Source organism: Bactrocera dorsalis, chromosome 1 (assembly GCF_023373825.1).
Source record: "Bactrocera dorsalis isolate Fly_Bdor chromosome 1, ASM2337382v1, whole genome shotgun sequence".
Lineage (NCBI taxonomy): Eukaryota > Metazoa > Arthropoda > Insecta > Diptera > Tephritidae > Bactrocera > Bactrocera dorsalis.
Genome location: NC_064303.1, coordinates 67,986,048 through 67,998,053, shown reverse-complemented (window position 1 = coordinate 67,998,053; position 12,006 = coordinate 67,986,048). Strand labels below are relative to the sequence as shown.

Here is a 12,006-nt window from a genome sequence, read left to right as displayed (position 1 = left end):
TATACATACATACTATGTATGTTATGAAAAAAGAACTCAATTTCAATATTGCATTATGTGCTCGGCGCCATCCTCCCTTTTAACTGTTGCAACATGTTGCTACCGAGTTTAATAGCACTGTGGAACATTTTTGGGATTATTGTCTGGGGGGTGAGAAATTCCAAGACAGGGTGATGGTACTAGGTTAGTATTAGTATAGTAAAACCCTCAAAGGGTTTGGCGTTCGTATGTGTCAGTTTTTTTTATGACCTTTTAAATTTTTTCCTTATCCTGATGTTTTTTCCCGAACCACTTGTCCGATTTTGATGAAACAAATTTAGAAATATTAAGAATTACATTTTCTATTTGTTTTTATTCAAAAAAGTGTCATTTATCGTAATAGAGACGTAATGCAGAGGAATACCAACCTCCCCAACTTCACTCAACAGGCAAAAAAGGAGACAAAAAAATACTTTTCCCGCGATTTTCTTAAGCAAAAGTATATGATCCCGCCAACAAGAAACCGAAAGACAATTTTACACAAGTGAACTCGAGAGCAAAACGTTTTTAAACAAAGGGAACAATTACTATACAAACACTAGTGCACACAGCAGTGAGATATTTTTATTCAAGTGAACAAACACCGGAAAAAAACCTCAACTCATCACTCAAACCATCAAGTAGGCAGATACTAAATTGAGTTAGTGACTTTTAGTCGTTTTTGTTGGGACTTTTGCTCTTTCACGTCTAATCGGCTGAACGGATTTTGATGGAATTTAGTAAGGTAATAGATGGTTTCCTAAAAACGGATATAAGATCAAAATGATCACGTCATCGTACTTAGGGGGTAGGAAGTAGGCAGAAAACTGAATTGAGTTAGTGATTTTTTTATGGTTTTTGCTGGGAGTTTTGCTCTATCATGCCCAAACAGCTGAACGGATTTTGATGAAATTTAGTTAGGAGATAGAAAGTACTTAGTTACATTTTTATTATTAGGTAGTTAAGGTAGCGGATGGAGTCATGTGTAGAAGTTCACGCAAGTGAGGAAAGTTCTCTGATTGCCATTCACTTGGGAGTGGCCAGAAACGATTCTTTTACATGTGACTCAAGCAGCTCACGACTTCCGGTCTTTGACCAAGTATCCTCTGGGTAGCCTAAGAACATCCGTTTGAAGGCGAGCTAACGTGAGAAGGCGAAACATCCCCTGCATAGGGTTGTGCGCTGGGTTTGGGACCCGCCACGTAAAAAAACACCCCCAATGAAAATCAATTATAAGCCTCGATGACGACCATGGCAAACGAAATAAGGACTACGATTTGAGGGCATGCACCTGGAATGTCCAGTCCCTTAATTGGGAAGGTGCCGCTGCCCAGCTGGTAGATGTCCTCGTAAAGATAAAGGCTGGCATCACCGCCGTCCAAGAAATGCGATGGACGGGACAAGGACAGAGACGAGTAGGTCCTTGTGACATCTACTACAGTGGCCATATAAAGGAGCGCAAGTTTGGTGTTGGATTCGTGGTTGGAGAGAGACTCCGTCGCCGAGTACTATCATTCACTCCGGAGAATGAACGTCTAGCCACAATCCGCATCAAAGCGAGGTTCTTCAACATATCGCTGATTTGCGCCCACGCCCCGACGGAAGAGAAGGACGATGTGACCAAAAATGCCTTTTATGAGTGGTTGGAGCGCACTTATGAGAGATGCCCCCGCCACGATGTCAAAATCGTGCTTGGCGACTTCAACGCCAGGGTGGGCAAAGAAGGTATCTTTGGCACTACGGTCGGTAAACTCAGCCTCCACGAGGAAACATCCCCAAATGGGTTGAGGCTGATCGACTTCGCCGGGGCCCGAAATATGGTTATCTGTAGTACTAGATTCCAGCATAAGAAGATACATCAAGCTACCTGGCTGTCTCCGGATCGAAAAACTACCAACCAGATCGATCATGTTGTGATAGACGGAAGACACGTTTCCAGTGTTTTAGATGTGCGTGCGCTCCGAGGTCCTAACATCGACTCGGACCACTATATTGTTGCAGCCAAAATTCGCACCCGCCTCTGTGCAGCAAAAAACGCACGCCAACAAACACAAGGAATGTTCGACGTCGAGAAGCTGCAATCACAACAGACAGACGAACGATTTTCTACTCGGGTTGCACTCCTGCTCTCTGAGAGCACTCGTCAACAACTCGGTATAAGGGAACGGTGGGACGGCATTTCAAACTCCTTACGTACAGCTGCAACCGAAACCATTGGTTTTCGGAAAGTGCAAAAGAACAGCTGGTACGACGAGGAGTGCCGTGTCGCAGCGGAGAGAAAACAGGCTGCCTACCTCGCAACGTTACGATCGACCACAACACGTGCGGGATGGGATAGATACCGAGAGTTGAAGAGGGAAGCGAGACGCATTTGCAGACAGAAGAAGAAAGAGACCGAAATGCGTGAGTACGAACAGCTCGATAAGCTGGCCGACAGGGGTAATGCTCGAAAATTCTACGAAAAAATGCGGCGGCTTACAGAAGGTTTCAAGACCGGAGCATACTCCTGTAGAACCCCCAAAGGTGATCTAGTTACCGATGCCCAGAGCATACTTAAATTATGGAGGGAACACTTCTCCAACCTGCTGTATGGCAGTGATAGCACAACACCGGGAGAAGGCGAACCCGATACCCCAATCGATGACGATGGAGCAGGCGTTCCATTGCCCGACCATGAAGAAGTTCGAATAGCAATTGCCCGACTGAAAAACAACAAAGCGGCAGGGGCCGATGGATTGCCGGCCGAGCTATTCAAATACGACGGCGAAGAGCTGATAAGGTGTATGCATCAGCTTCTTTGCAAAATATGGTCGGACGAAAGTATGCCCAACGATTGGAATTTAAGTGTGCTATGCCCAATCCATAAAAAAGGAGACCCCACAATCTGCGCCAACTACCGTGGGATTAGCCTCCTCAACATCGCATATAAGGTTCTGTCGAGCGTATTGTGTGAAAGATTAAAGCCCACCGTCAACAAACTGATTGGACCTTATCAGTGTGGCTTCAGACCTGGTAAATCAACAACCGACCAGATATTCACCATGCGCCAAATCTTGGAAAAGACCCGTGAAAGGAGAATCGACACTCACCACCTATTCGTCGATTTCAAAGCTGCTTTCGACAGCACGAAAAGGAGCTGCCTTTATGCCGCGATGTCTGAATTTGGTATCCCCGCAAAATTAATACGGCTGTGTAAACTGACGTTGAGCAACACGAAAAGCTCCGTCAGGATCGGGAAGGACCTCTCCGAGCCGTTCGATACCAAACGAGATTTCAGATAAGGCGACTCCCTATCGTGCGACTTCTTCAATCTGCTGCTGGTGAAAATTATTCGAGCTGCAGAACTTAATCGAGCAGGTACAATCTTTTATAAGAGTGTACAGCTGCTGGCGTATGCCGATGATATTGATATCATCGGTCTCAACACCCGCGCCGTTAGTTCTGCTTTCTCCAGACTGAACAAGGAAGCAACGCAAATGGGTCTGGCAGTGAACGAGGGCAAGACGAAATATCTCCTGTCATCAAACAAACAGTCGTCGCACTCGCGACTTGGCACTCACGTCACTGTTGACAGTCATAACTTTGAAGTTGTAGATAATTTCGTCTATTTAGGAACCAGTATTAACACCACCAACAGTGTCAGCCTGGAAATCCAACACAGGATTACTCTTGCCAACAGGTGCTACTTCGGACTGAGTAGGCAATTGAAAAGTAAAGTCCTCTCTCGACGAACAAAAGCCAAACTCTATAAGTCGCTCATAATTGCCGTCCTGCTATATGGTGCAGAGGCTTGGACGTTGACAACAACCGATGAGTCGACGTTGCGAGTTTTCGAGAGAAAAGTTCTGCGAAAGATTTATGGTCCTTTGCGCGTTGGCCACGGCGAATATCGCATTCGATGTAACGATGAGCTGTACGAGATATACGACGACATTGACATAGTTCAGCGAATTAAGAGACAGCGGCTACGCTGGCTAGGTCATGTTGTCCGGATGGATGAAAACACTCCAGCTCTGAAAGTATTCGACGCAGTACCCGCCGCGGGAAGCAGAGGAAGAGGAAGACCTCCACTCCGTTGGAAAGACCAAGTGGAAAAGGACCTGGCTTCGCTTGGAATATCCAATTGGCGCCACGTAGCGAAGAGAAGAAACGACTGGCGCGCTATTGTTGACTCGGCTATCATCGCGTAAGCGGTGTCTACGCCAGTAAAGAAGAAGAAGAGTTAAGGTAGCTGTTAGATGTAGGTATTTTCTTAACCAATCATCTCTAGGTCTACTCAGATACGTATTATTCTTTATTTTTGCAGTCGCTTTCATTTGTTAATTCTCAATTTATGTGTAGGTTAAGTGTTATTTAGGTCACATCCGGATGTGGTTTTAGGTATAAAAGGTTTGTCAGGTACATAGTTGTTTAGGTTCAATACGTTATTGATTGATTTAGATATTTAGGTTTTAAGTAAAAAGGTTTGCTTTATCGAAGTTTTTATAAAAAATTGTCTTACGTTGTAGTTTTTAAAACTACCGATTTAAAAAATCTTCAATTATTGTTTTCGATATGCCACGCAAACGTAAATCCAATCTAAGTCGTAGTTCTAGCAGAGCTCGAACTGCAAAAGTTGCTAGAAGCCAAGAATCTGAAGAGCAGACTCAGGTGCGTCAGATGTTAGATTCTCAGCGTCATGCGACTCAAAGACCTTAGAGCAGAGTCAGGCCCGTCGGGCCTTGGATGCTGAACGCCACGCATCTCAAAGGGCTTTCAAGAGTTTTACACAGACTCAGGCCCGTCAGACCCTGGATGATGAACGCCACGCATCTCAAAGGGCCTCTAAGACCTATACGCAGACTCAAGCCCGTAGGACCTTAGATGCTGAGCGCCACGCATCTCAAAGGGCCTCTGAGACGTTTACGCAGACTCAGGCCCGTCAGACCCTGGATGCTGAACGCCACGCATCTCAAAGAGCTTCTGAGACAGTGGAACAGACTCAGACACGTCGAGCTTTAGATGCCGAACGTCACGCGCAATTGATTGCGGCAGAGACTGACAAAGATTCACAAAGACGACGTCTTTTAAATGCTGAACGGCAGGCAGAAAGAATCATTGAGAGAATGGATAAAAAATGCAGATATTGTGAAGCACTGAAATGGAAAGAAGAAACTCCAGGTATGTGCTGTTCTGGTGGAAAGGTTAAAATTCCATTACTTGGCGAGCTAGAAGATCCTCTTCTCCTCTAGATAAGGAGGTCGAAATGCCTGGATTTTCACCTACTTTTACCATCCAAGGACAGATGTATCACAGGATTGGTTCCTTACTTCCCGGAAATAATGAACAACCAAAGTTTCTGCAACTTTATTTCATGGGCGATGAAGAAAACGAAGCTGATCGCAGGTGTCAAAATATACAAGGAATCGAAAGAGATACTGTTACAAATCTAGAGAATGTTGCATGAACATAATCGCCTTATCAATACTTTCAAAACAGCACTATAAAGAATACCGGGAGAGGATTATAGGTTGGTGATGCACCCCGATCGCACACTAAGTGGAGAACATGAAAGGCGGTATAATGCACCATTAATAAATGAAGTCGCAGTCAAGGTTACAGGCGAACATCTTGCTTCCCCTGATATAGTTTTACAGGCCCGAGATGACACATTAACCAGGGTGCCTGACACTTATAAATTTTATGATGCGCTGCAATATCCGATCCTATTTAGTAAGGGACAAGAGGGGTACCACTTTCAAGTTCCTCAAATTAATTCTGTAACAGGTCTTCACTTGCATAACAAAAAAGTTTCATTCATGAATTTTTACGCCTATAACATGATGATACGAGAAAACAACTTTAACATTGTACAAAGATGCAAGCAACTGGCCAATCAGTTTTACGTTGACATGCACGTTAAAGTTGAAAGCGAGAGGTTACGGTACATATCATTAAATCAAACTAAACTAAGAGCAGAGAATTACATCCATCTTAAGACGCTGTGACAAATGACGCTAATTTAAATCCAAATAACTTAGGTCGCATGGTCATTTCACCGTCTTCATTTGTAAGTGGCTCGCGGTACTTACACGAATATACTCAGGACGCGTTTGTTTATGTGCGTACACATGGTCGCCCTGACTTATTCGTCACCTTTACTTGCAGCCCAGCCTGGTCCGAAATAGTCAATGAGTTGATGCTGGGGCAAAGCGCAATAGATAGACATGATGTAGTCGCAAGAGTTTTTAGACTAAAAGTTCAAAAACTATTGGATGTGATTAATAAAGGCCGAGAGTTCGAAGAAGCGCGCTGCTTTATGTACTCTGTCGAATGGCAGAAACGTGGACTGCCACAAGTCCATATATTATTGTGGTTAAAAGATAAGTTTCGACTCGATCAAATAGATAACATAATCAGCACTGCAATACCGGATCCTAACATTGACAAGACTATCCATGACATTATTGTAAAAAATATGATTCACGGAAAATCCACAGTGCCCCTGCATGAAAGACGGAAAATGCACAAAAGAATTTCCTCGCAAATTAGTGAAAGAGACCGTCCACAACGACCACGGATACCCGCAGTATCGTAGAAGAGCGCCAGCAGACGGAGGTCAAACAACAACCGTGAAGCACCGAAATGGTAGCTACGTTACGGTTGATAATAGTTGGGTAGTCCCCTATTCACCAATTTTATCAAAAATGTTTAACGCCCACATAAATGTTGAGGCATGCAGTTCAGTACGCGCCATCAAATATATCTGCAAATATATAAAGAAGGGTAGTGATCAATCTATTTTCAATTTCAGAAATACTGATCTTGCAAATCCCGTAAATGGGGTACAAACTTGTCAGGTCGGTATGTCAGCAGCAACGAAGCCGTGTGGTGTCTGTTAGGATTTCCGTTGCGCGAAAGGCATCCCTCCGTGACACATTGTTATAAAGAATACTATTTCCAAAGAATTTTAACACGAATATTTATTAATTGAGTTTTCCAAAGAATTTTAATAATTTGTATTTATTGTTAATTCAAGTGCATTTCCGCTAACGAAAATGCAACAGTTAACAAAATATATAATAACTTTATTATTATTAATTGTATTACTTTGCAAAATGCACAAGACACATTTCCTAAGCTCCGAAATTATTTTTAAGTTGTTGCAAGAAAGCAAAATATTAGTATTTAAGAAAGCACGAAATAAAACAGAACGCTGATTATCGATTAAACCTTCAACCCAGTTGTTTTATTTTTTTCGTTGTTCATCACTTCGGTGAAAAAAGTGGCGCAGTCGGTAGGATACCCGTGTATCCTTGTGTGTAAAAATTTAAAATCAAATTACATAAGAAAGAATATTGGGCCTAATCATTGAATCCGCAACGAATTCGATTTCGATACGATACAGAGTTTCGATCGAAAATTTTCATGCAATCATTCATTCCGTCGATAAACTGCTTTATCAAAAAACACAAATGTCAAACTACATTATCGACGGTAAATTTGACAAGTTTGAAAAATTAAATTGGCTGGGCTTTTGCTTCGTTTATATAAATATTTTAAATGGATACAATCATGTTACATTTAAGTGATAGCGATAATGAGGATGAAAATTATATACAAATTCGTCGCGAGCGCAGAAATTTGAGGAATAATTCAAAAGACATATTGGAAATGGATGATTATAAGTGAGTATTTAAGCTAAAAACGACATAGATAACTTTGTTTACATGCATATACATTTACAGTTTCTTCAAAAATTTTCGCATCAACAAAGGAGCATTTATATACATTTTAGAGGAATACGAAAATGTAAGATACAAGGTTCTCTTTCTCCGAAAATAAAACTTGCTGCATGTCTGCGCTTCTTTGCCACAGGCAACTATCAGCATTGTGTTGGAAAGGACTTCAATATAAATGTGGCCCAATCGACATTCTGTGGAATATTAGAGGAAGTTCTAAACATTCTTGAGTACAGACTATGTTCACGGTGGATTTCTATTTACATGAATGAAAACGAAGAATTGGAATCAAAAACATTTTTTTTTTGCCAAGTCAAAAATTCCGGGTGTGACAATGGCAGTTGATGGAACTCACATAAAGATAATGGCTCCAACGAGAGATAAACATCTTTATTATAAACGCAAAGGATTCTCATGTCTGAACGTTATGATAGTGAGACTTTTATATTTATCTTTAAACTGAATATTTATATATATTCGCTTTTCTGAAATTTATAGGTGTGCGACCACAAAATGCGAATACGCTACGTTAGTGCAAAATATCCTGGCAGTAGTCACGATTCTCATATATGGGATTTGAGTGGCATAAAAACTATCAGTGCAACCAATTATCGGAGAGGAAATGCAAATTTAATATTAGGTGAGAAACCATTGATAAAAGTACGATCACCTAATAAAAATGTACGCATTAAAGGAGACAAAGGGTATCCTCTTCAACCATGGCTCATAACTCCATTTAGAGAACCAATCACATGCCTCAGAAAAAGAAGATTTAATACCTATCATGCTAAAGGCCGAATAGTTGTTGCGAAACAATAGGTTTATTAAAATCAGTATTTCGTTGCCTTTGCAGTGAACGAGGACTACATTACGCACCATATAAAGCAGCGCGTATTGTTAATTTCTGCTGTGCATTGCATAATATTCGTTTGCATTTTAATTCTAACGAAAATTTTAATGAGCTACACCTGGATATATCTGAAAATGAATATTCAAACAATGATGACAATGATTTAAATGATATGCCTACCGACGAAGCAAATAGAATAAGAGAAACTTTTTTAGATATGTTTTAGTATAAGTTCATATATAACTAAATATGTTGAGTTCATTTTTATTAAAACTAAGTTAAAAAACGTAAAAATTCATTAAAATGTAAATATTTTAAATTAATAATAAAAACTTATGGATTATTTAAATGTTCAAGTTCCAGTTCTAGAATTTTTTTTTTTGGTTTCCAATTTATCAAAGGCTATTTTTTCCATGACAGCATTATGTCGCTTCATTTCTTTCAATTTATCCTTCTCATTTTCACTTAGTTTCCTAAGCCACCTGTTCGTGTCGGACTGTTCTTGGATATAGTCTTTTTGATGTTTAATGAGCGTGGCTAACAATTTAGATACATTTTCCTCCATCTTTTTTTGAATATTTATTTGTTCTGTAAGAAGACCCATTTTGTTTATTCTACTCTTTTTATGTGGGGTACAGAACACATCAGCATCTGCATTAGATTCTATGGTCTGGCCAGGAGTCATATATGACGTCAAGTCAATGTCAGGCTGGGAATAAATTGACTCAACCGGTCTTTTGCGGGGAGTACTTGTTGTTGGTATTTCTTCCGGAATATTTTCTTTTGAGCATCCAAAACTTGTAACGCCCTTTAATCCCTCCACTGATGCATTGAGTGATAGAATAACACTCACTTCCTCTTCCAGTGCACGTAAAGAAATTTGGCTGAAGGGCCCACCTCCTGTTCCTGAAATTTGCTTTGCATTTTTGACCATTTTTTTCTTCGTCGCAAACTTGAAATCTGTCCAAACCTATAACTTAGGTAGCTTAATTCCGATAATATACAAATGGTGATTTTTCATACCTTCTTCCATCCAGTTTTGTCCTTGATTGGGGGACCTACTGCGTTTAATTTGTTTGAAATTTCTTCCCAAAAATGATTCAATTCGCCTGGTGCTCTTTGCGAAAATCCTTTCGCTATGTCGGGGTGCAGCTTCATTTCACTTACTAACACTTCAAATTGTTTTTTGTTGGTGTGTTTTTGTCTCTTATCTCTAAAATATCAATTTAAAATATAAATGATTGCGTCATTAGCAATTGTTTTTAAAAATACTTACAAATTATCCATTTTTGTAAGAATTCCGCAACGCAGTCACCAACGGATTGATTTCGGCACAAATTTTCGATATTGCGGTATCAATGATTTCGAAATTAGCGACATCTATGTGCCGCGGAAAGCATTTTATCAAGTCGGTAAGTAAGTTCACTTCGATCGAAAATTTTATTTTCGATACGGTTTCAATGATTTCAACGCAAATTTTTTCGATCATATCGAACCATATTTCGATCGAAACGGATTCAATGATTAGGTCCATTGAATATTTCTATATTCGTAACGGGTAGAAAAAAAAAAATAAGAACAACGAATTCTTTAAAACATACAAAATAATTTTTGCAAAAAAGTTTAGTGAAAGTGACATTTGAACTTCATAAGATTGAAGAACGAATCCTTTAAAACATGCAAAATATTTTTGCGAAAACGTTTAGTGAAAGTGACATTTGAACTTCATAAGATTTAAGAACGAATCCTTTAAAACATACAAAATATTTTTGCGAAAACGTTTAGTGAAAGTGACATTTGAACTTCATAAGATTGAAGAACGAATCCTTTAAAACATACAAAATATTTTTGCGAAAACGTTTAGTGAAAGTGACATTTGAACTTCATAAGATTTAAGAACGAATCCTTTAAAACATACAAAATATTTTTGCGAAAACGTTTAGTGAAAGTGACATTTGAACTTCATAAGATTTAAGAACGAATCCTTTAAAACATACAAAATATTTTTGCGAAAAAGTTTAGTGAAAGTGACATTTGAACTTCATAAGAATGAAGAACGAATCTTCTAAGCATACAATATAATTTTTGCGAAAAAGTTTAGTGAGAGTGACATTTGAACTTCATAAGATTAAAGAACGAATCCTTTAAAACATACAAATTTTTCTAAAATAATACAAAAAAGGGGGTGAAGAAAAGGGTAAAAAAGATTTACTCTTATCGATGATAATTTCAGACAACAACCGAAATATAAAGATATACCCATATTAACAACTCATCAGCCAAATGTTCATCCTAATCAACTTTAAACTCAACATAGTGACTAATTTTTTTCCATCCTTGGAAACACATCCAGATCAACTTCAAACCCAACACAGAGCCAGACAGACAGCAATATAATATTCAACAACAACATCAGAAAGTGAGAATCCGATTAACTATATTATATATAATAATTATTATTAAATATATGTAACTTAAAAAATTAGCATAGAGTAAGAAATTGAAAGAAAATTACTATATACGTCTGGAAAACAAGAAAAAAAAAGAAATAAAATGGCAGTACCAGTTCAAAACATTCTTACTATAAACCCTTTAAAATATCTTAATAACTTACCTGAATTCTGTGGCGACTCAAGAGACCTACAGACATTCACCACACTTATTAACCGAATACACCCACACCTACAAACATATGACGAACTGTCCCAACTAGTTTTTTCGGACATAATAAAATCAAAGCTAAAAGGAAGAGCAAGACAGGCAATAGAAATAAACTGCCCCGCGACCTCATGGGCAGAGATTAAAAACATACTACAGAATAATTTCGGGGATAGACGTTCTTGCGAAGAACTCTTTGACGAATTACGAAGCGTGACCTTTAGAACAAACACTTTTGATTTTTACAACGACATGAAAACCAGGTTACACAGGTTAAATAACAAATTAGTAACCATTTTAGGAGAAACCGAAGCAACTAGAGAGAGTGCGATGAACAACAAGCGGTCTGCCCCCAATATCTTTAAAAACAAACTTCCTGAACCAATGAAATCAATCCTTTTCTGTAGGAACCCAGAAGACTTGGAACATGCTATAGACATACTGTTCCAAGCCGGGTACGCACATACAGGGAACAATAACGTGAACAACAGCACAGAATTTAAAACTCATTCAAGTAATAGGATAATTAGGATTCTCCCTACTCAGGCCCAATTTGGATCGTGCCAAAGAAGGCCGATGCCAGCGGGAAACCAAAGTGGAGACTTGTAATCGACTATCGGAAACTGAACGAAGTAACGATCGATGACAAGTTTCCCATCCCGAACATAGACGAGATTCTTAAAAAACTGGGAAGAAGCCAGTACTTCACTACACTCGATCTGGCGAAGGGTTTCCACCAAATCGAGATAGAGGAAGAAG

The 12,006-nt window shown here is 39.4% G+C and overlaps 1 protein-coding gene and 1 pseudogene across 1 annotated transcript; one reads left to right on the top strand and one right to left on the bottom strand.

Moving 5' to 3' along the window:
• Positions 1-6,323: 6,323 nt before the first annotated feature.
• On the top strand, positions 6,324-8,815 carry LOC125775561 (putative nuclease HARBI1; annotated as a pseudogene).
• Positions 8,675-12,006, bottom strand: LOC125775471 (uncharacterized). The gene is made up of 3 exons (XM_049446117.1): positions 9,866-12,006; positions 9,613-9,802; positions 8,675-9,559 (listed from the first exon to the last, which is right to left on the bottom strand). The coding sequence occupies exons 1-3, from the start codon at positions 9,874-9,876 to the stop codon at positions 8,942-8,944; spliced, it is 819 nt and encodes a 272-aa protein (XP_049302074.1). The 5' UTR covers positions 9,877-12,006; the 3' UTR covers positions 8,675-8,941.

Bases quoted from the DNA above. Each gene is read 5' to 3' on its own strand.
- LOC125775471 (XM_049446117.1), bottom strand. The intron at 9,560-9,612 runs GTATGAAAAATC...CCTAAGTTATAG, and splicing joins ACAAAACTGGATGGAAGAAG to GTTTGGACAGATTTCAAGTT.